The 23095-nt window shown below is 55.7% G+C and overlaps 1 protein-coding gene across 3 annotated transcripts in view; it reads left to right on the top strand.

Moving 5' to 3' along the window:
- Positions 1-2966: 2966 nt before the first annotated feature.
- The window catches only part of SLC22A23 (solute carrier family 22 member 23), a 150237-nt gene continuing 130108 nt past the window's right edge, over positions 2967-23095 (top strand). For 2 of the 3 annotated variants that reach the window (XM_037519187.2, XM_037519188.1), the window contains exon 1: positions 2967-4081. In XM_037519187.2, the coding sequence (XP_037375084.1) occupies positions 3431-4081 (651 nt within the window). In that variant the 5' untranslated portion in view covers positions 2967-3430. The remainder of the gene's footprint in view (positions 4082-23095) is intronic. The other variant, XM_054698427.1, reaches the window with a different exon arrangement.

The following is a 23095-nucleotide window of genomic DNA, read 5'->3' as shown; positions in this document are numbered from 1 at the left end:
TCTAATAGATGGAGCATCAAGTGATGATAACTTGATATCTTCATTCATTCAACAAATATGTATCTGGCATGCATGTGCCAGGCACTGTTTAGGCACCTGAAATACAGCTGAGAATGAGGTCTGCAGGGGAGAGGTAATAAATAAACAAACAAACAAACAAACAAACAAACAAGAAAGTTAGCACTTAGTGATAACTCCCAAGCAGAAACATCAAGGAGGGGAATGAGATAGCAGGTGCCTAATCAGCTGCCTTCTACCTGCCCGTGAACTTAAATACATACCTGGAGACCACCAGACTGTCAGATGCTTCCTCTTATTACTCCTTTTATTCTAGGTCCCTCTGTGAGGTCACCTGTGGTCTGTTTTAATGAATTGAAGGCCAGTTTATTTTAAATAGTTACATTTTAATCCTCTTGACTAGATTTTGGGGGCATATGGACCCAAGAGGGCTACAGGGGAAACTTGTAGCTATAAAAGAAACTTAGTTACAATGCCCAAGTCAGAGTTGCAGATGGCTAATTCCAAACATCTTAGACTGATGGTGCTTAGCCTGAGTTTTAGAGGGTACCATTTTCTAGTACATCTCCAAATTAGGGAAATGTTCCATTTGAGGATTGTTACCACCTTTTGGGACAAGGACTAAAAATACAGCCTGACAGTGAAATTCCTCTCCTAAAAATGTACATGAATAAATGTCTTTTAAAACTCTTTCCAGTTGTACTGCAATGGACCCCTGCATGGTGAAATGGAGATGCCTGGGGTGGCAAGTCAGAAAGTGTGGATGCAGAGCCAGCTGTCTGGCCCTGCCTGAGTGGGCCCTTGGATGGGATAGTCCCCTAATCCTCCCAGCCACATCTTGAAGACCCACCTCTTGCGGTCCCATAAGGACTGGATGAGTATGTGTTGAAAGTCAGTATTATTTACAACAATGATGGAAGGGGCTTGTCTGGGGCTGAGCTATAAAAAAACAAAGGGTAACACAAGGGGTTAAGATGCAGCCTGTGGAGCTGTCCGCAGCCACTGCAGTACAATCTCGATTCCTGGCCAGGGAGCTACCCACATGGCACAGCAGACCTTTCCTGTCTTGCCCACTGCTCCCCTTAGCAGTGTATTTCAGTCAATCCACCTGTTCTGTTTCCCACTCTGTCTCTGGTGAATCCTCTCAAGCCCCCCACCTCTGGCCTGTACCCCAGTTCTTATACGTATAAATAAATCTTAAAAAAAAAAGAAAGAAAACAAAGGGATACTGGTGGTTGTTGGCAAAAGAGTGACACACAGAGCAGACCTTTCTAGAAAAGTCGGTCATGAGGGAAAATAAATAAAATCTGCCAAGTTATATTTTCAATTCAGAAATAGACATGTTTACTTTGCACACAGCAGGAGTAGCAGTCGTGTTGATAACAAACCGCTAACATGTCTTGAGCGCATCCTCTGTTCCAGGTGGGCATGTAAGCACTGCTCACTTACTCTCTCTTCCCCTGGGGAGAGGGAAAGGCCAGAAAAAGTCAAGCTGATAAATAACATGCAGTGTGGGTGTTGGGGGGGGGAGATCATTACCACATGCGCAACATGCACAATCATCTCCAGAAACTCTTGAAATACGCGCTGGTCTCTGGACCCCTATGTTGGAGCCACTGGAGTCTTCATCAGCCCTGCAGCCTCTGGAGCTACTGGTTATCTAATCTCCCCCTCTCAGGCGCACGCCCTCCCCACCCCCCAGGCCCAGCCCTCCCGCAGCCCTCAGATAGAATTCTCTCGCGCAGGCCGGTATTGCACATGGTGAGCCCATGACAGAATGAAGCGCAGGTTCAAACTGTAAGTAACTGATAGAGACGCAGAAAAACACCCGGAGTGCCTGCAGCTTGGATTGGATTCTTCGGAAAAGCAAAAGCATTTCTTTCTCCCGTTCTCCCCAAACAATACGGGCGAAGGAGCGCTTTGTCTGCGTCTTCCCTTAATCAACTTCTCAGAATAGGAAACATTTTCAACGTGCGCGGACGCTGGGGCGAAAGGTGCCGGGCCAGTCCCAAGGGGTGCGGGGCCCAGGGCGCAGGAGGAAACATGCTAATGCAGCCGTTTGCCGCAGGGCTGGAGTTATTTATACAGCGCGGGCTGGGCCAGGTTGGCGCTGGAGCCGGGCGAGGGCTGTCTCCGTGCGCGCGAGTGTGCGCGCCTGTGCACTCGGCATTCGGAACGTGCATTCCAGATCTGGGGAGGGGGTGGGGAACACCCTCCCATTTACCTTTGTGCCCAGATAACTTGGGTTGGCAATAGAACCTTGTAGACTCGGACTCGAGCGTTCACTTTGGCGTGGGGAAAGAAATGGCGATTTGAGAGCGGGAGCTGCGGTCGGCCGCGGGTGGCCGGCGACCTAAAATTGGCAAAGGCGCCTTCTTGACCCGGCCGGCGGACACCGAAAACCTCCACCGTCGCCGCACCTGCGAAAAGCGCCTCTAGAGGGCTGATCCCGGTGCTGGCGACCCAGGGGGTCGCGACCCGAAGTGGGTGCGGGCGGCGGGGTGGCCGCGCCTCTGAAATGAGCAGAGGCCACCGACCCCCGCGCGCGCGGGGTGGCTCGGGGGCCCCACGCGGGCGCGGGAGACGCGTCCGGCGGGGGCTCCGCTTCGCCGGCTCCCCGCGCCCGCCGACTCCCCCGCGCCCCCCGCCCGCCCGCGCCGCGGCGCGCCGCCCCCTCTCCCGCCCGGCCCGGGGGGCGCGCGCGGGGCTCCTCGCGCCCGGCGGGCCCGGGGTGCCGGTCTCCCCGCCCCCTCCCGCGGGCCCGCGGCGCGGCGGCGCGGCCGGGCTGGAGGGGGCGCTCGCGCGCAGGAGCGGGCGCAGCAGGTGCCGCGGTTACCTCCACCTCGGCGGGGGGGCGAGGGGGCGGGCCGGGGGCAGGGCGGGCGCGGAGGAGGTGGCGCGCGGCCGGCTCGCGAGCGGAGAGCGCGGCCGGCGGGGCAGCAGGCACCGAGCTCGCGGCTTCCGGAGGCGCCCGAGGTCGGCGAACTACATCCCGGGCGCGCGGGGAGCCGCGGCCGCCGCCCGCACCGCCGTCCCCGGGCCCGAGCCGGCGCGCCCCGCGCGGCGCCCGGCCCGCTCCCCTCCCGCGGCCGGCGCGGAGCAGCGGAGAGCGAGCGGCGGGTCGGCCGCCGGCGCCCGGGCCGCGGAGCCGATGAGCGGCGGCGGCTGAGGGCCCGGGCCGGCCTGTGCGCGCCTCCTCCCGGCGCCCGAGCGGGGCCGCAGCGCCCGGGGCGCGGGCCGGGGTCGCGGCCATGGAGGCGGACTGACGCTCCCGGGCGGCCGAGCGCGCTCTCTCCAGCCGCGGGCCCTCCTCGGCGGCGGCGGGCGCCCGGCCCGGCGCGCTCTGCCCGGGGCGCCCGCGGCAGGCTCTGCCGCGCTCTATGCGCCTCTGCGGGCGCCGCGGGCCCGGGCCATGGCGATAGACCGGCGGCGCGACGCGGCGGGCGGCGGGCCCGGGCGGCAGGCGCCCCCGGCCGAGGAGAACGGCGCCCTGCCGCCCGGGGACGCGGCGGCCTCGGCGCCCCTCGGCGGCCGCGCGGGCCCCGGCGGGGAGATCCAGCCGCTGCCCGCCGCGCACCCCGCCGGCGGCGGCCCGCACCCGAGCTGCTGCGCCGCCGCCCCGAGCCATCTGTTGCTGGACTACGACGGGTCGGTGCTGCCCTTCCTGGGGGGCCTCGGCGGGGGCTACCAGAAGACCCTCGTGCTGCTCACCTGGATCCCCGCGCTGTTCATCGGCTTCAGCCAGTTCTCGGACTCCTTCCTCTTGGACCAGCCCAACTTCTGGTGCCGCGGGGCCGGCAAAGGCTCCGAGCTGGCGGGGGTCACCGCCACCGGCCGGTGGGGCGCCGGCGACTTGGCCAACTGGACCAGCCCCCCGCCCACCCCCTTCTCCACTGCCGCCTGGGGGGGCGCGGGCAACCTGAGCAACAGCAGCGATGCGTCCGGGGGCGACACGCCACCCCTGCCGTCCCCGCCGGACCAGGGGGACAACGCCTCCAACTGCGACTGCCACGCGTGGGACTACGGCATCCGCTCAGGCCTCGTCCAAAACGTGGTCACCAAGGTAAGCCCGCGCCCTTGTCCGGAGCCCTGGCGCGCCGCGGCGGTCCCCCGCCTCCCTCTGGCCCCAAGGGGATGCCAGCCCGTGGGCACGGGCAGAGGCGCACTGTCCTCCTCACTGTCCTCGGTAGGGCCAGAGGCATTTTACTTGGGTGTGAGGCGAGGGCTTCTTGCGGCCTCTGCGGGGGACACGCTCCCAACTCTTAGGGGGCACTGTCGCCTTTCCTAGTTTGCCTTCGAACTCCTGTCCCAGAGCAAAGATGGAAAGGGTGCCCCCCCTCCCCCAACGAAAACAAAACCAAGAGTTTCCTTCCCTCACCCTTCAAACGGTCACCCTCTCCCAGGCCAGGATGGCCACAGGAGGGCAGGCCGCTGACCTGTCACCAGCCAGGCCTGGAGGACTGGCCTGCCTCTGTCTGTGGTGAGGATGGTGTGCTATTCCCAGACCTTCTTCCTGGCGGCCCTCAGCCATCCTGGGCTTGGTTTGGAAACACATGAAAAGAACCAGAGTTGAAACCAGAGAAGCAAAGAGCTTTTGAAATCTCCCTCCCCCCTCCCCAAGCTCGGTCCTTTCCAAAGACTCTAGACTTTGCCACCTCAGTGCGCCCTCGAATGTTTCCTCAGGACTTTTTAGTAAACATCACATGAGTATAGGACGGCGGCTAAGAATGTGTCTGGTGTGCCAGGACTACCTCTACTCTTATGTAGCAGCTGCATTTGTCTGAGACTCTGAGACCCTGGGCCGTACTATCTGACGGTGACACTGGCTGCAGCCAGGTGTGTGCCCTCAGCAGAGGTGTTGTTGCGTGAGATGGAGCAGGTGTGTTTTGTGAGCACTGAGCAATGTTGTATGGCCAGGATAAAGAGGGGATGTGGGCAGCGTTAGAGAAACCAATGCCTGAGCCATCTCTATAATGTTCTGGATGTCTTAACACATTGGAGAGAGTGTGTGCCAGAGTGTCAAGCCATCTGCATCCATTGCCCCTTCTGTCTTTTAAATAACCAATTTGCACTGCAAAGTCAATGTAGCCTCTTCCTCCACGTCTGGGCAGATGAAATGCTTTGTTTAAATGAGAGACTGAAATGTGACAGTTTATAATAACCAGGATGCATGTGCACCCCCTTGTGTGTTAGTAAACAGTGCAGCCCCTGGGTGTGTAAGATGAAACTCTTACATCATCATAACCATTGTTTTAATCTTGTACCAACCTGGCCGGGTGGCTCCTGGGGGACCGACTGGATCAGCTGTTCCTGGGGAAGATCCTTCCAGCCTGGCTCACCTAGATGCCCCCACTCCCTGCCAGCCTGTCTTTCCAAAGGTGTGCCTTCCTATGACGGTTTCTCATCGATGGAGGGCAATATTGGTTTTTTGTTTACCCGCATGGAAAAAATTGAGTGCAATGATTATTCTAATTCCCCTGGTCCATCTGTAAGAGTGAGGATTTGGCCACACTCCCAAATCCTTTTGGCCCCTTTTTGAAACAGGGGAGGGAGAATATAGACCAAAGCTAACGTCTGTGGAGGGTACTTGGTCTGAGCTGGGGTCGGAGGGGAGGTGGTCTGAAAGCTAGGAGGTGCGCTAGGGTGGCCTTATCCTCAGGATGGAGCCCCAGAACTGCATCCCCGGCTCACGCTGTGCCTTGAATGGAGGAAGAGCTGAAATAGCCAAAGATGTGCTGGGGGGCGTTGTGGAGGGCTGGGCAGTTTTTCTCAGTTAGCACTCGAGACAGAGTCACCGAGGCACCTTTCTGGGGTACTCGCTGTGTCACACTTGCAGCTGACAAGGCCAGGCTGGGCGGTGGAGACTTCAGGACAACAGTTAGAACCACATTTTCTTGTAAGGTAAAGACTGGCAAGGACATATTGATTTTCACGCACAAATAAGATCTAAATAAAGGACTGTCCTTCCACGGTGTTCTTGTCCATAAACAAATGCTTTCAAGAGCTTTAGAAGCACATTCTGGCTCGCACCAGACAGGCTCCCCCCTCTGCTGGCCGTGTACTTGGGAAACCGTTTCAGATGTTCAAATATGGAATGTGTACTATGTTGGGCTGGATTCTCGGGGTCAGGTGCCTGGCAGCTGGTCCCCAAGTAGAAGCAGGAGGGAAAGGTTTCTCCTGTGTCAGTGGATGTAAGTTCAGGGTCGGAGAAGTTGCCCTCTTCCTCACTCCTCCCAAGAGCTGGCAAATAAGGCCTCCTACCATGTCTTTATTCTGTGGTGCATGTGGGTGGGTGGGTGCTGTGGAGGGGGCCATGGAAGAATGGCCAGAGCTTATCGTGTGTCCCATAACATACAGACACATAAATACAAATCACACATGCACATAGGATGTGTGTATATACTATCGCATAAATGTTTTATCAAATGCATAGTGTAAATGTATTAGCTGTGTAAACTAGGAGGTAAATGTACTATTGACATATATATGTATTACATGCACCATATTGTGTGGCCTGTTTTATAGACTATGCTCCCCGCTCCTAGGTGAAACTGCCAAGCCAGAATCCCAGGTTTTTGGGTATTTTTTTTTAAAGACTTTATTTACTTATTTTTGTGTAGAAGAACTGGGGATTAGGACAGAGGTACGGGTGAGAGGATTCACCAGAGACAGAGTGGGGAGCAGAACTGGCAGATCTACTGAAACACACTGCTGAGGGGAGTGGTGGGCGAGTCAGGAGAGGTCTGCTGCGCCATGTGGGACACCTCCCTGGCCGGGGATTGAACTCAGCCCGCAGCAATGATAGCGCTGAGACTTAACCCCTAGGCCACCAGGGAGGGCCAAGAATCCTAGGGGATTTTGTAGTTAACAGGGATCTTAGGACCGACCAGTGTTTCTCCCCTCCTGAATGATACACCTGACATGAGTTCTCTTACGGGACTGGGCAGGGAGGCCCATGAACTAGGCAACCCCCCCAACAGGGAGGCAGGTTTGGGGGAGACCGTAACTCTGGCTGTCTCATGCTGATTTGTGTGGCTCCCTCCTTGGAGTCTCTTCCTGTCTGACACAAAGTCAGGTGTCTGAGGGTGCCTGAGGCCCTTCTCAGGCGGAGGTCGCAGGCTGCTGCAATCATCTACTTGGCACAGTTTGCCTGCTGGCATGTGTGGGGGCCCCCAGAACTCCCAGGCCCGAGTGTCCTCATGGAGGAGAGGCTGAATGGTGGGCGCCATGCTTCCAGGAACAGAGCTCCCACTGAGGCACGAGACCTGCAGGGGCCAGCACGGCTGCTGAGGCTCCCCCTGGTCAGGCTAAGTCAGGGCTTCCCAGCCCACAGTTTAGGTTTCACCTGAATAGTTTGTGGTTGTTGGATCGCCGATAGCAGGGCCTTGTAGGAGCTCTGTCATTGCTGTCTCCTCCTGCTAGGGTCTTCCTTTTTTCTATGTTGGTTTTTGTTTTGTCTGGGTCCTTGGTATTTTTCGTCTGTTCCAGAATTGGCAGCGCCTGCAAAATCATAATCATCACCATCATCACCTTTCTTTCCGACAGCTCCTTAAAGTTTACAAAGGGTTTCACGTATATTGTTTCCTTTGATTAGGGATGTTGAGTAGTCAGGGCAGTCTTAACATTGAGCATTATCTGGGATCAGAACACACACACACACACACGCACGCACGCACGCACGCATGCGCGTGCAAGTGGTTGGAACAGAGCGGGTGTTTTGAGCCTGATGAAAGTCGTCACCCTGCCTTTTATCTCCAGCCATGTTGAAAGGTATTGTCAGTGCCTTCCTGAAGAGAAGAATCTAATGAATTCCTGGATAGTCACTTAGAAGGCAGCCCAGTGGGTCGCTCAGTTCTGTTCCTCCTCCCTCGCTGGTGTTGCCTGTTCAGCCTGGGTGCTCTGGTCCTTCTGAGATTTGACTTACTGGGTTAAAAAGAAACAAGGGGGGGGGGCTCCCTGGTGGCGCAAGGGGTTAAGTCTTAGCACCGTGAAGCTGTCCATAGCCACTGCAGCACAAGTTCGATCCCTGGCCAGGGAGCTACCCACGTGGTGCAGCGGACGTCTCCTGACTTGCCCGCTGCTCCCCTCAGCAGTGTATTTTAGTAGATCTGCTTGTTCTGCTCCCCACTCTATCTCTGGTAAATCCTCTCATGCCCCCACACACAACTCTGGCCTGCATCCCAGCTCTTGTAAGCATAAATAAATCTTTATAAAAAAATAAAAAGAAACAAGGCAGCTGACTTGAAAGCTCTCTCAACATTTGCTTAGCTTTTCCTGCATTGTTCTAAGTGAATCCTTGTTGGTTCCTTATACTCACCACTTCCTTGAATAATCCCTAGACTTTTGCCAAAACTCAATGTCAGGTAAATGTTCTAAACCCCCAGCCTTTTCTGTAAATGACATTTGGGAGGTTTGTCTGGCTCCAGTCTTCTGCTATTTCTTCTGTTCTCCACGAATTCGCAAAGATTGCTGGTTTTTGTCCTGTAAGTACACCTGAGAGTTGCTTAAATGTCCTGGGAAGTAATTGGTGTTCTTTTTCTGGGACTCAAGACTAGGAGTTATTTAACATGAGTACAATTTGGTTAGGGTTAAAAATAATTATATCATTGCGATAGTAATAGCTGTAGAAATAGCCCACTACTAGGTCATCCTCGTGAGGTCTTATTTTGTCTGGTGTATGCAACACCACAGTGAACATCTTTATGCCTAGCTATTTGTGGAAATTGACGATAATAGGTAATCCACGCCCATGGCAGAGAACACAGACAGCGAAGGTAACATCCTTGCCAGCTCTGCGTGCCGTTTGCCTCTCACAAGCAACCATGGTTACCAGCTTATGTACCCTTCCAGAAATACTCTAAGTATATTTTCACTTATATATTTGTCTCTCGCCATGACATAATATAGTCACTGTTTTATGCCTTTCCCCCTCATTTTGGGGGTGGATGCATATCAGTCCATGTAGAGCCCCCTCATTCTTTCTGTGTCTGGTAGGATTCCATTGTGTGAGATCAATTCCACGTATTTGATTTAACTCGTCGTCCCCTTAAAGGGCATTTTGTTTGGTTCCAGTCTTGGCTATGACATAATCTGGAGGGAAATCCTGGCAATCACTAAATTCTTAGAAAGGGGGGCTCAAAGCAGGCTGCCTTTAGCTATTTAACTTTGATCGATGTGCTCAAGTAGACATCTGCGCAATTCACACGGTCATCACCATGTCGCCTGTCCCTACAGCCTCCTGAGCCAGGGAGTCCTGCTTTTCAATGTCTCCTGGTTGGATAGGTGGGAAACTATATTTGGTAATTGTAATGTGCATTTCTTTTGTTATGAGGGAGGTTCCTTTTCTTTGCTCTGTCCATGTCCTTTGTGGATTGCCCGTGTGTGTTGTGGGGGGGAGGCATTATTTTGTTGCAATGTGTAGAATAACTGCATACAAAGATTAAATGGACCCTTTGGGATGTCTTGTAACTTCCCCCCATTGGCCTTGGTTTCATCTATGGTGTTTAGTTGGGCAGGAACTCTGGGTTTGCATAGAGTCAGCATGGATCCGTCTTTTCTTTCATGGTTCCTGGGTCTTGTGTCAAATTCTTACGGCTTCCATAATCCCGGACACTATTTTTAAAAGTCTGCCTTTTCTTCTGTCATTTCTATGATCTCAGGACTTGTTTAATTGGGTGTTACAGGTATCGACTCAATAAAACTGCTTTGGTTGAGTTGTTTCGATAAGTTGCTAGAAAATGAAATAAGTGTCAAGCCCATGGATAGCATCAGCATCTCACGCAGTGTTTGGCTTGTGTATACCAGCGTCTTTGACGCTGAATTTGGCTGTGGCCCCCGTTGATGGAAAGGTCAGAAGCTGAACATGCCTCAGCAGCTCCTTCCCGCTCTTTCACCACCAGGCAGGGGGCGAGTCTCACCTTCCATTCCACAGGACTCCCTGCCAAACATCTTCTTTTGTTCGTCCTCAGCATTATTTGCAAGGCTCAATTCCTTTCGGCCTTTCATTCAGAGTAGGGTTGAGGCAAAAGTTGATGTCATTTAAGGACATGTTGGACTCTCTGAATGACCGCAAACCCATGGAGTGGGACAGCAGACTGGCCTGAGTAGATCCCTCCGTGCTCACAGTGCTCCAGCTGTGTGGTCTGGGCATCTTGGGGGCGTTGCATTGGCTGCAAGGGCGTGGCATCAGCCACAGGGGCGTGGCATTGGCCATGCAGGAGTATTTACACCATGGCAGTTGGCATACTCTGCACATCAGCGCATTTTCCCTCTGAGAGCCAGTGGTTAGGCAGTTATCACCGTACTGTCTGTGACCCTGGGCCTCCTCTTCCCTTCTTTTTGTTGACCTCTCCCTCCCTCCTTCCTTTCTCAGATACCAGTGACTATTCTGGGGCAAGCACCATGCTTGCTCTGTGTTGGGGAAATGGCAGTGACTGGCAAAACTAGCTCAGCTCCCACAGAGCTTACAGACTGAGGGAGGCACACCTTATCCCATCAGATAATAGCATTTTAATTACATTTTGGGTGAGTGTGTGCAAAAACAAGGGGACAAGAGACTGGAACAAGGAGCCTCACCTGGACTGGTCCCCCCTGAAACATGAAATGAGACCTGAAGTTTGGGAAGGAGCAAGGCAGAGTTGGGGGGGTGGGGTGGGGTGTGTGTGTGTTCGTGTGTGTGTTCATGTATTCCAGTGTTCCAGACAGCAGGAAGAGCACCTGCCAGGGCCCTGCGGTGGTAGGAGCCTGGACTTAGTAGCAGGCAGTACAGCTGAGAACACGGGAGGGGGCGGCTTCTAAGCCTTGTTCAGAACAGAAGCCATGAGCTGAGCTCTGCCAGCTGGGGGTGAATTGGGAACGCAGGGCGCTTGGCTGTGGAGAGTGTGTGGGGTGAGAGGAGGCCCTGGGACTGAGACCTGAGCCTTCCTTGGAGGCTCAGTCTCTCCAGATGGACACGGGGGTAGGGGAGAGGCATCTGACCAAAGGTTCTGGGGGAACCCTGGACCTGTGTGGGCTACAGGAAGCTGCTTCCTGAGGGGGAGCTGCAGAAATCATACTGGAGCTTCAGGATCTCATTGGACTTTGGCAAGTGAAGCCTGAAACCTGCTCTCAGGGCCCTGGACAGGAAGCAACACTGGCCTGTGGGAGTGTTCAAGCATTTTCTCTTGCCCTCCTCCTCAAAAGGGGAAGGTGCTAATTAAATTTCCACAAGATGTTAAGACACTGATAGGGGAAATCATTTGGGGCTAGACAGTACTTCTAGTCTACCAGATTTACCTTTTCCAAGTGCCTACAGTAGGTCAGAGATTGTCCTGGACATGGTTGTATCAGCTTCTGGTCCAAAGTCTCAGGTCACAGCTGAGAAGACTAAGGCTGGGGGCTGGGACTGGACAAAGTCACCAGCCTCTCAAGGTTAGGATCCTCTTTCCCTCCCCCACAGGGTTTCTTGCCTCTGCCCTGAGGAAGGGGGCTGGGGTGCCGGAGTGGGGGTAGGCCCTGCCTGTCTCTCTCACTGACTAGCAGTGATGGCCGTCCCCCGGGTGCTGGCTCCTGCCGGGTGAGGCCCGGCTGCTTTTCCTGGATGGCCAGTGGCCGGGCCGAGTGGACGCAGCTTGCTCCATCTCCACCTCTTCCCCTCTTTGCCCTCTTCCCTGGCACGTACTCTCCCCCCTCCAGCAGCCGGTGGGTCCCTGTTCATCCTTCAGATGGACCCAACCCCAGGAAGCCCCCGGGGACTCTGGTGCTCACTGTGTGCCAGTCAGAACCGCGTCTGGCCTGCCTGGATGCGTCTTGCTCTTACCCACAGGGTCTACCCCACTAATGTCTGGGCTCACAGGAACTTGTCCTGAGCACCTCTCCACCTTAGGGAGCGGCAGGACCTCACTGGTGAAGAGGGGTCAGTGCTGGCCTCACCCGGAGAACAGAAGAGCCCCTGCCCTGCCCCTCCAGCATGTGGCAAGCAGGAGGAACCTGAGCGCTCAGGTCCTGCTCATCCACCTGGGGGTGGGGGGAAGGGGGCCGCCCCATGAGTCATCACAGAAAGGCTCCCTGGCGTAGCTGTCAGCCACACCTGACGGGATGGGGATGTCTTCCCTGCAGTTGGCTGGAAGCTGATGACCTGGGAGCCAGGTGTGCCCGTCAGCAGGACACCAGGACCCAGTGGTCTGAGTACCCCAGGGTGGGGTGTGTTTGAAAGCCCATGAAGGACTGGCTGGTGTTGGAGGTCTAATCTGAAAACAGGGCTCGAGGAGCTGAATGGAAGGATGTCCCGGCTGACCATGCTGACCCCCAAGGATGGGAGGGGGGCTCTGCCAGAGCTCCCCGGAGTTTGTGCCCTTTGATGGGTGGCGAGTCCTCCATCTGCTGCGTAAACATGTTCCAGGCCTGGCTGGCTGTGCAGGGGGTGGGGAATTGGGTCAGAGAGCAAGCGGGACTTTGAGGAGTCGATGGCAACGTTGTGCTGACTTCCTGCGCAGGGGAAAGCTGGAGGGAGGGAGGGAGGGAGGGGGCCCAAGTGGGGATGCCCCTTCCCACCTTGTGGGTTTTTTGCAGGAGACCATTAACTTTGATCCCTGGTCCAAAGTCCCGCTCTCCTGCGTGCCGAGAGAGGTCATGTGTTTGTCCTCTCGTCTGCTCAGCGTTTACTCAGCCAAGGAAATTTCCGCTGCCCAGCCCTCCCTCCACAGGCGGCCTGGAGATGGACAGTGTGCCCCTGGGAAGGGGGGGGGGCTCCTGTCAAATCAGAGATTGCACCCCGGGGTGCTCAACTGTCCCTTCAACAGTCCCTTAAGCAGAGCTGGACCCGCCACTTGCAAGTAACGAAAACAAATGACAACAGAGCAGGAAGTAAGGTTACGAGAAGGTGCAGGGAGGGCCCTCGGGCCCTCGATTGTGATTTGAGATCAAAATGGGTGCATCTGGAGGGGTGTAGGTTTTTCAGGAGCTGCAGTGGATCCATCCCTTTCTCCAGAAGTCGGCTTGTTCCCCTCCAGGCTGATGTCTGATGCTTCCCCTCCATGGCTGCCCAATCCCACTCCAGGGTCCTGGGCGCACCTGACGTCCAGTTAGGACTGGGTGAGGAAGGCTGAGTTCCAGGGGTGTGGCAGAACGGGGTGATGGCTGCTCTCAGTAGGGCTGGAAGAGATCACAGGTAGATCTTTTTGGTGATTCCAGAATAATTGAATATTCATGCTCTAGCCATTACATGCTCTAAACTTGGTATTTTTTTCTTCCCAGGGTGTAACTCACCTGGCTGTTTAAACTTTTATGGAAGTTTAAACTTTTATGGAAGTTTAAAAATTGGTAGGAAGGCATCTCCTGAGGCTTCTTTTCTGGAAATAGCTGGGATGGCCTCCGCTCTTAGCTCCAGATCGTCCAGGGAGCTTGGAACCAACTAATCCTTGAGGGGTTTAGCAAATGCTCCCCTGGTCTCACCCCATCTAGTCTCTGTTTTCCCAAACCTTGTCTGCTAGTCAGAACAAGCTCCATAACTTGCAAGGCCTGGTGCAAACTGCAAATGCAGAGCCCCTTGTTGGAAAATCATTAAGACCCAAACCCAGATGGGGAGAGCTGAGCCGGAAGCCTGAGGTGGGACCTTCTGAGCGGCCCTGCCCCCACGACCTCCAGCTGCCCCTCCTCACAGCTGGCTCCCGCCTTTCCCCGTCTTCCTTCCTGGTCTGACCACGCTTTCCTGCTGTTGTCCCTTTTTGTTGTGCTCTTCTAGATTTCTTGCAGTAAGAGTGAAATGACCTTTCTGTGGGGCCTGTGTTTCCCAAAGCCCTGTGCGACCTCGTTTGAGGTGTCCAGTTAGCGTAAGGTGGGCAGCAGTCAGAGACACGCGAGGCTCTGGAAGACACAGTTCCAGAGGCGAGGCCTCGCTCACTTGTCTGAGCAACGAAGCAAACAGCTGAGTCATGAGTCTGTGTGCTGACGAATGTTAAGTCACAGGAATGCTTGTTAAGTGTTTATCGGCCTTTTATTTTTTTTCAGTGGGGAGGAGGGTCAGGCCTTTACATCATTTAATTCTACTAGCAAACAGTCACACCTCATTTCTCATATCGTTTCCAGAATAAGTGGGAAGGCGGTGATGCGGGCTTAGACTAGCCGTATTAAATTGTGGGACGAGCTGGGCACTCAGCATCACGATTCGTACGTACTACAGTGTCTCCTCCCAGATTACGTTAAAAGAGGCTTTGGGGGTGTTTAAAGATGCTTTACAAATGGGGCCCCCTCAATAGTCAGGAATGGAGAAACTCCACTGTCCACAGCCATTTGCAGTTAACACAAAGTTTTTATTCTCCTTTAAAATTGTCTTAATTGAGGTAAAATGTACATCACTCTTTTAACTGTAAGTGTGCAGCTCAGTGGCTTTAAATTCACTTGAAATCAGTGCACCTGTCACCACCCTCCAGAATGCTGGTCTCCTGAACTCTTTTTTTTTTTTTTAAGACTTATTTATTTATGCATGCTAGAGCTGGGGTGCAGGCCAGAGATGCAGGGGGTGAGAGGACTCACCAGACACAGAGGGGGGAGCAGAACAGGCAGATTTACTGAAATACACTGCTGAGGGGCACTGTGGGCAAGTCAGGAGAGGTCTGTAGCTCCCTGACCAGGGATCGAATTCATGCTGTGGTAGCTGCGGCTAGCTTCACTGTGCTGCGTCTTAACCCCTTGCACCACCAGGGAGGCCCCTCCAGAACTCTTCACATCTTGCAAAACTGAAACACTGTCCCTAGTAATTAGGGCTCCTCACTCCCCTGCCCCCAGACCCTATGAATCTTATACCCTGGGGGCCTTATGTAAGTGAACCCTAGAGCCTCTGCCCTGTTTGTCTGACTGAGCCACCTCAAATCATGTCCTCCGGGTCTGTGCATGTTGTGGCCTGTGTCAAGTGTCCTTTTACGGCTGAGCCACCTCGTGGTGCATGGGTACCACACTTTGCAGATCTGCTCCTGTGTCACCGGACATGTGGGTCCCTTTTGCTGCTTGGCCTGTGTGACGCAGGTGCTGGTCTGCTTTGGAGAGACAGTTCCACATGCCCCCATCCCAGTCAGAGGTGGCTTCTGCAAGCCTCTGGAGCACCCCACCCTCAGAGCTGCTGCTCTTGGGCCACCTGTGTGCTCCTGCCAGGGAAGGCAGCACAGATGGAGAGAAGTGGCCTCTGCCCTGGAGAAGGTGCTTGTGGTCTGGGCATGTGGAGGACTCCGGGTGCGTGTGGGACGATCCTGGGGTGCAGGTGTGAGGGCCTGAGCTGAGGGTGTGGGTGCGGAAGTGAGCACACCCTGGGCAGCCAGGTGAGGAGTGTCCTGTCCACGGGAGTCCTCACCCCCCAGTGCTGCTGTGGCTCTGGAGTCACTGAAGGAGGGATAGAGAAAGGGTGTCATGCACAGGGTGATGAAGGACACAGAGCAGGAGGACTGGAGAGGACCGGAGAGCACCAGAGCCTGAGCGCCAGGCCTTGGGCTTCAGTTTGACTTTGCCCTGGTGGACGATGAGTCATCGGAGGGTTGTAAACAGAAATGACGGACGAGGCCTGGGGGAGAAGTGCTCCCGGCTCCAGTCTCATGGGACTCCTTGCTCGTCCTCAGTGTCCTTGGGACCCTCTGTCCACCTGCCACGTGCCAACGTGAGTCTAGATGGTTTTCTTGAAAGTCACCTTGTGGAGGCCCCTCTCACGAAGTGGCCCTGGGGCTTCTTCCTGACGCCCCTCCTTGGCGAGCCTGTTGCCTGTGGTCTCCTGCTCGGCCGCCCTTCATGCTCGCTGCGTCCTGACGGCTTCGGGACCCTGGATCCAGACACAGTCACGTTTGCGGGGCTGAGGGTCAGGATATGAGCGTGAGGGGTCTGGGCGAGGGGCACCGTCCAGCTCCTGCAGGTCCTTCTCCGTGCAGCCCTGAGGGGCGCTGTGCACCGTGCTTGCTGGCAGCCCTAGGCCGCGGCTGCCTGGCTTGCTGGTCTGGGTCTCTGGCCTCTGGTCTCATCCACCCCCTTTGCCTCAAGTGCCAGGGTTTTGGTCCTGAACGGTGGCCGAGCTGCTCGTGTTACTGCCCTGCTTCAATCCCTCAGGGCTCTCTCCAGGCTTCGAGATGGCGTGGGTCCAGTGGGCAGGATTTCCCGGTCCCCAATGTCCCGTGTTCTGCCCGCCTCTCTGCAGCCCTGCTGTCTCACCTGCAGGGTACCCTGGCTCCTTCCCGAACAGTGCACGGCCTTTGCACATCAGCCTGGGCCACCTGCCGCCCAGCGTGGTCCTGTCACCCCCTTCAGTCCATTCCTGACTCCCTGTCCCCCCCCCTCCTATTCTGCACTCACCCCGACATGCACCTGGATCTAGTAGGTGCTAACTAAATAAATGTCTTGACAGTGAAGCCATGGAGGTGGCAGAGGAGCCGTCATCTGGGGTGGGAGGTGATCTAATTCTGGGGTGATGAGACTGGAGAGAACCCAGACCTCAGTCACATTTCTGTGAGCTGTCTAAGACAGCGGCGAGTGATGTCATTTATCTAAAATAGCAGCGGATCCGACTTGAATTCACACCGGGCTGTGAATAGATAGCGTCTTTACTTGCAGCCACGGCTTCCCAGGACTCCACGGAGCCTTGTCCTCTGGGGGAAGTGCCGTGTGGGATGGCTTTGCCGAAATCTGGGGCTGGAGGTGGGGAGAGCTGGAGTCCTTGAGGCCACCTGAGGAATTTTTTGAAATACCTACGAGACCCAGGCATCAGACACAGAAGTCCCAGGTGTCTGCTTCTCCTCAGTCTAGAGAGGATCACAGCAGAGGAGGGGCTGCTCTTGGCACCTGGCGGGGAGACCAGGGCTGCTGAACTCCATAGGCGGCCGCCAGGGCAAGGGCGATTCTGCTCAAGCTGCTGAGCCTGGCAAGTGTGAGAAGTCCTGGTCTAGGTGGCTATGAAAGTTCATTGTATCTCCCAAGTGTACCCACAGATGGGTGGGGGGCAGCGTGGCCAGCTCTGCTCCTCCTGCCCTGGGGTGGGGTGCAGGTGGGGTGTGGGCCGAGAGAAGGCCTCACCACCCCCCCCGCCCCCCATGGTGCCCTGGGGAGGAGGGGCTGGCTGAGCGCAGGGCTGGTTCCTGAGTCAGCGGCACCCATGAAGCCTCACGAACCCCATTCTGGACGATGACGTTAGCTTGTGGCTAACGTGGCTCATGACCAGGTCCCTGGTTAAAGCAAGTCCTTTGTGCCTCCATGTCAAATAATGGCTACTCAAGAAGGAAAGTACAAGGTATTTATTTTCCAAATGTCTCGCATTCACACGGGCCTTTTCCATAATTAATTCCCATTCAGTTGGCATGATCGTGTTCTCGGCAGCAGGAACTGAGAACTCCCCGTGGGGGCGCGCACACTGGTTGCCAGAGGCCAGGACCAAACACTGCCACGTGCGTGGCCGAGGGACAGATGCGTGGGTGCGCGGGAGGCCGGAGGCCCAGCCTCTGAGAGCAGCTACCAGTGCCCACCAGGGCCTCCCGCACCCAAGCGTCCTCCCCCGGGGCTCCTCCTTCCTTGGGGGCTCCCAGCACCACCTCTGTCCACCTGCTTGGAGGCTGTGCTGGGTGTTCTCGTTTCTCCAGTAAAGGGCTGCGGAGGGTCCCGGCTGGGGTGCTCATCTACCCGGCTCTCAGAGGGAACGTCGGTAGGAAATAAGGATCCAGCCTCCCCTCTGTGGTCTTCCTGCGAGACTGCAGTGAAATGCAAGAGGGTACCGCGTGTTCTTGGGGGCCCAGCCCCGTCTAAGGAGTTTCGGGGCCGTGGTGAGGCCTCAAGTCTTCTGTGTTCAGGGATTTTTATTATTCCCTCTGAACAGCTTTACTTTATTTATTTTTATTTTTAATTTTTTTAAAGATTTATTTTGCATACAAGAACTGGGGTACAGGCCAGAGGTATGGGGGTGGGGGTGAGAGGATTTGCTAGAGACAGTGAGGAACAGAACAGGCAGAGCTACTGAAATACACTGCTGAGGGGAGCAGCAGGCGAGACAGGAGAGGTCTGCTGGGCTATGTGTGGCTGGCCGGGGATTGAACACGCGCTGCAGAGGCTGCGAATAGCTTCATAGTGCTGACACTTAACTCTTTGCACCACAGCTTTATTTTTAATCTTTTTCTGGATAGTCCCATAAGAAGCAACTCCCCCCCCCCACAACCCCATTTTAAAAGGACATGTTTATTAGTAAAAGGGAGAAGAATAAGAAAGAAACCTGCATAGCCACAGGCGGGCAGGAGAGCTACCAGAGACAACTTTGTAAAAATGAATAGCTTCGAATTGAGGAAGGCTTCTGGCTTCCTTCTTTGTTGGTTTTGTGCAGAATTGAATTGAATTATGGTTGAAAGCGCTGCTTGCCCTGTTTCATTCATTTCTCTTCCACCGCCCTGTTGCCCTGTTTATAACTCTGGCTGCTTTGCTGACGGTCTCAGCTAAGTGACCCAAGGGGAGGGCGAGAGAGGAGAGCCACAGTACAGCCTTGATTACAAATCGCATTTCCAAGCAGGCATTTCTTGAGACCACGATGACCTTGAACAGGCAGGTGACTGAGGAATTTAAAGACTGAAAGTTTATCATGCTGAAATAGGTGTTTAAATCTTCCAGAGGTTTCTAAACCGCCTTTGGTCTGAGGATGCAATGACAGACACCAGTCTTTCTTCCATGGTCTGCTCAGATCTCCATAGCAAATGAGCAGCCTCCTCTCAGAGTTTCAAAGGTGTGCGGGGAGGGGAGCACCTCAACACAGGGGCTAGAGAGACATCCTGCAGCGGAGGAGGAGGGAGAGGGGTCAGAGGAAGGGAGGAGCACAGGGGACTGAGGTGATGGTGCACAGGTGCATTGGGGAAGGAAACTCTGGGGACTACACCTGGGAGGGGGGGAGCAAATATTGTTTAAAAATGAACAATGATGTAAAAAATTAAAAAAAAAATCAATATAAAAGTAAAAGGTGTACGGGGAAAATATTGTGCAAGCAGCATCCAGAGCGGCAGGTAACATCCACGTGCTTATTAGGCACTAAGTTGGGGACTAGGCGGAGCAGCCCATGAGTTGAGGAATGGGGGATCTGGGAGGCACAGCCGGGCAGGGAGGGAGCAGCCGGGCAGAGGGAATGTGCACAAGCTTGGAGGTAGGGAAGGACAGGCGATGAATTGGAAATCGCTAGAATGTAAGTCCTGTGAAGGGAAGGAGTGGGAGGGGAGCATTTGTTTCAATTAGGGGGAGAGAACACACAATATTTTGAAGGGTTTGAAAGCTTGGGGGAACCGTTAGGATGCTGTCTGCTGCGAGAGCACGGAACCTCACATCAAACAGTTTAAAAATACGCAAAAACACCATGTGTCTGAAAGTTCAGAGATAGGGTCGGCCCAGCCCTCAGCTCTGTCTCTCCTCCAGGCCTTGCCCAGCACTGGTTCATTCCAAGGCTGCATCAGCCTCCCTGGGTGGCCGTGACAAGGCCCCATGGGTTGGTGGCTTCATCCACAGACGTTTATTGCCTCACATTCCGGAGGCTGCAAGTCCAAGATCACGCTCAGGGCCGCTCCCTGGACGGTCACCCCCTGTGTCTGTGCCCTCATACCCTCTTCTTATAGGGTCTGTTACCCTGGGCCAGCCCCATAGCTGACTCTGACTGAATCACCTCTATAAAGACCCTGAGTCCAATGCAGTCACATCCTGAGGTCCCAGGGTCTGGAACTTGCACGGGGACACCGTGTAGGCCTTCACAAAGGCTGAGTGAGCCCCGGTGGTGGCAGGTAGCTTCCCAAGATGCTGAGCCCTTTGCTGCCCTGGCCCCTTCCTTAGAGAAGAGGGGTTGACACCCTTCTTGGAATGTGAGCCCTGCTCCCTCACCTGCACACTGCAGGTGGCACACCAGGCCAGTGCCACTCACCTGGGCAACATGTGGGCATTGGGGCCAGGTGCCTCCCCCAGATCATATGTGTATGGGAAGGTATCTTCACAATACTGGGTTTCCAAAAGGGAGGAACCAGAGATAAGAGGCAATCTACCCCCTCTCCTCTGCAGGGGAGCCTAGACAGTCTCTGTGGGGCTGGGGCGGGGGGTGGGAATACGGAGGGCTCTGAGTGAGGTTGTGGGGTGGCCTTCCAAGTTGGCTCTATGAGCCACCAGATCTTCCCCCCAACCGCCGCAGGAATCTGGGCGGTGCCCTGTGCTTGCAGATGACAGGTGCCCTGTGCTCGCAGGTGACAAGGCCTAGAGGCCAAGGAACTTGGTCCAGGACACTTAATGACAGGTGATGTCACTGTTCTCATCTGCATCCTACCAGCTCCAAGGTCTGTGCTCTGCCCACAGGTCTGCCCAAGGTGAACCAGCTGTGGAGTGGAGCAGGTAGAGCTTGGTGTGTGTGTGGGGGGGCGCTGAGGGGACCAGGTGGGATCTTTCAATCAGGTGAAAAGGGGAGCAGGGGATGTGCTGCAGGGCACCCAAGAAGTACAGAGTCCAGGTGTGGGCCCAGTTGGCTCCCCCAGGGACCGCGTGCTTCTGGGGTGCTGCTTTCCTTCCTCATGTGGGTCCTGCATCTCCGCAGGCTTCCCCCCTGTCTCTTCAGTGTGATCCCGCCAGCTTGTCTCTGTCCAAAGGCCCATTTTATGACGACACCAGTCTTACTGGTGGGGGGCCCACCCTCCTCGTTGTCATTTTAACTTGATGGCCTCTATGAAGTCCCTGTCCCCAAAGAAGTTTCTATGCAGAGGCACCAGGGTTTGGGGGGGAACCTAGCCCACAACAGGATCCTTTCAGGGGAAAGGAGGCTGTTAACCCTGGAACACCGGGGACTGTGTTCTTCACACCAGTTCCGCAAGAAGAGGGCCTCTGTCGGTTTTACCTGTTGTAAAAGTGTTAACCTGGCTGTGAAGGCGGCTGTGGTGGGGGCCCGGATGTAATGAGGGCTGGGTAAGGAAAAGAGCAGGCCGGGGACAGGGGTGGAAGGTGAAGGAAGGGAAGGGGAGGGAGGGGCTGGGCTGAGCATGGAACCCTGAATCCTAGCGACAGCTCTCCCGAGGGGAGAGGCGGGTCCATCTCCCCCTCACTCAGTCCTTACTCAGTGCCTGGAGCTGAGGGCGTGTAAAGGCGGATACAGTTAGGCCAAGTGGTGGGGGCGGGATTTGAACCCCAAGGCTCTGAACGCTGCTCTGGCTGGCTCGCCCTGCCCCTGCCTCTGCGCTGGGGCTGAGGTCCCTGCAGGTTGCTATGGAGGAGTGTCCACCCAAGCTGGACTGTTCTAGCGCTTTTGATACAGTAACAATGATGCTCTTGTTCTGACCTGACCTACAGCCCATCACCACATTTGTTCAGACTCTTAGGCCTTGAAATAGCAACTGTGTGAGTTGTTGGCCCTGGTGGCGCTTGGCCTAGGGGTTTGCTCTTCAAGCAGGAGGGAAAGTGGAACCAAATGCCTTTCCCCTTGGGGTTCATCCAGTTACTTGGGTTCTTCCGGCGTGAATTGTGCCCACCCTTTACCTCTGCCTCCTCATTGCCGCCCGCCGGAGGGAGGGAGAGATGGAGAAACAGACGCCCCAATCCATTGGCCTCTGCCTAGTCTTTGGGGACAACTTCCCAGAGTTTTACATGGAGGTGTAACCTATAGCACCAGGGACAGATTCTAAGTAGAGTCTAGTGTGTTTTGACCTGTGTACACACCTGCTAACCGCCACCTGCATGAAGACACAGATCATTTTCCTATTTGGGTAAATTCTCTCACGCCCATTGCCAGTCAGCCCACCCCAGGCAGCCCTGTTGGAGTCTCCACCACAGTTTTGCCGGGTATGGGATGCCCAGGAGCAGCAGAGTTCCACCCTCCCGGGCCTGTGTCTGCTGCCTCCTCCACTGGGCTTTGGGATGGGTCCCCACTCCTGCTTTGCCCTTTCACTGCTGAGCCGTGCTCCATGGTGAGCTCACGCATCCCCTGTCTGTCCCAGGTGGGCACTGGGCTCCCGCTGTGGCTGTCCTGCCAGCCCCGGACATCCTCCCGGGACGCTGAGCCTTCTGGCTTCATGGCGCTGCCTCCCGGGTCTGATATTTAAAAGCAGGTTGACACGCTCAGTGTGGCTCCCAGGACCCCTGGGATCTGTCAGCGAGGCATGGTGCCCTTCTTTCCTTTGCCCTTGCGGGTAGGAAGCGGGAGAGCAGGTATGGGAGAGGCTGCCTGTCTGAGGGCGGGGGCCAACAATGGAGACGGTGAATCACTCCCCAGGCCGATGAGGAAGCCAAGGAGGGTGAGGTGAGCCCGGGAGGTGAGCCCAGGAGTCCGCGGGGGTGAGGGCCACTCAGGCCGCGGGGTGGCAGTCGGCTCTAGCCTCTGACCAGGCAGGCCCCTCCCTCCCACGGACTCTCGAGAGTGGCCTTCCTGCCCTGCGGTGCCTCCTGCTCCCTGGGCGCCTTGCTGAGACCTGCTCATCTGGCTGGTGGGGAGGACGGGTCTCGGCCCCTGGAGGCTGCCTCCACAGCGCAGGGACACGCACACTGCATCGGACTTCGTGGGCGTTCAGTGCCCGAGTGGCGTGTACGCTCCCCGCAGCTTTCAGGGCCGGCCTTTTCTGCCAGGACCTGCCCTGGCTGGCAGCTGCTGAAGTGAGCCCCGACTGCCCAGCCCTGACCTTTACACCCCCAGCGAGGACACAGCCGCCGGCCCTATGCCAGTTCCGTCTCTGAGCACGCACGTGCTCCTCATTCTCCCCCTTCCCGCAGACCCGAGTTGAGTCCGGCTCTTCGGCACCTCACTTAGGAGCTTTGCCTAGGTCCCCACAAATGCCCACTTTCTCACAGCTCCTTCACTTTCTGCTCCTGCGTTCTAGAACATCCAGGCAGCTAATCTTCGCTGCGATGAAACAGCTTGCAGGGAGGTGTAAGGGCAGAGCTGAGCCTTCTCTGCCCAGCTCCTCTCTCTGGAGAGCTGCCCGTGGCAGAGCAGCAGTTGGCCCCCTTGGGTGTGAAAACCTGGGGCCTTGCTGCCCCACCCTCCTCCACCCCCCAGGCACACTCTCTGCTCCCCTGTCTCCCAGACAGCCAGGTCTGGATTTGTCCCCTTGCTTGGCAAGGATATTTCTGACCTCAGCGCCAAGCAAAAGTC

This window comes from Talpa occidentalis, unplaced genomic scaffold (assembly GCF_014898055.3).
Source record: "Talpa occidentalis isolate TD23 unplaced genomic scaffold, MPIMG_talOcc4v2.1 talOcc4.2, whole genome shotgun sequence".
Lineage (NCBI taxonomy): Eukaryota > Metazoa > Chordata > Mammalia > Eulipotyphla > Talpidae > Talpa > Talpa occidentalis.
Note: the sequence above shows the minus strand (reverse complement) of the source record. Positions and strands in the feature narration are given on the sequence as shown.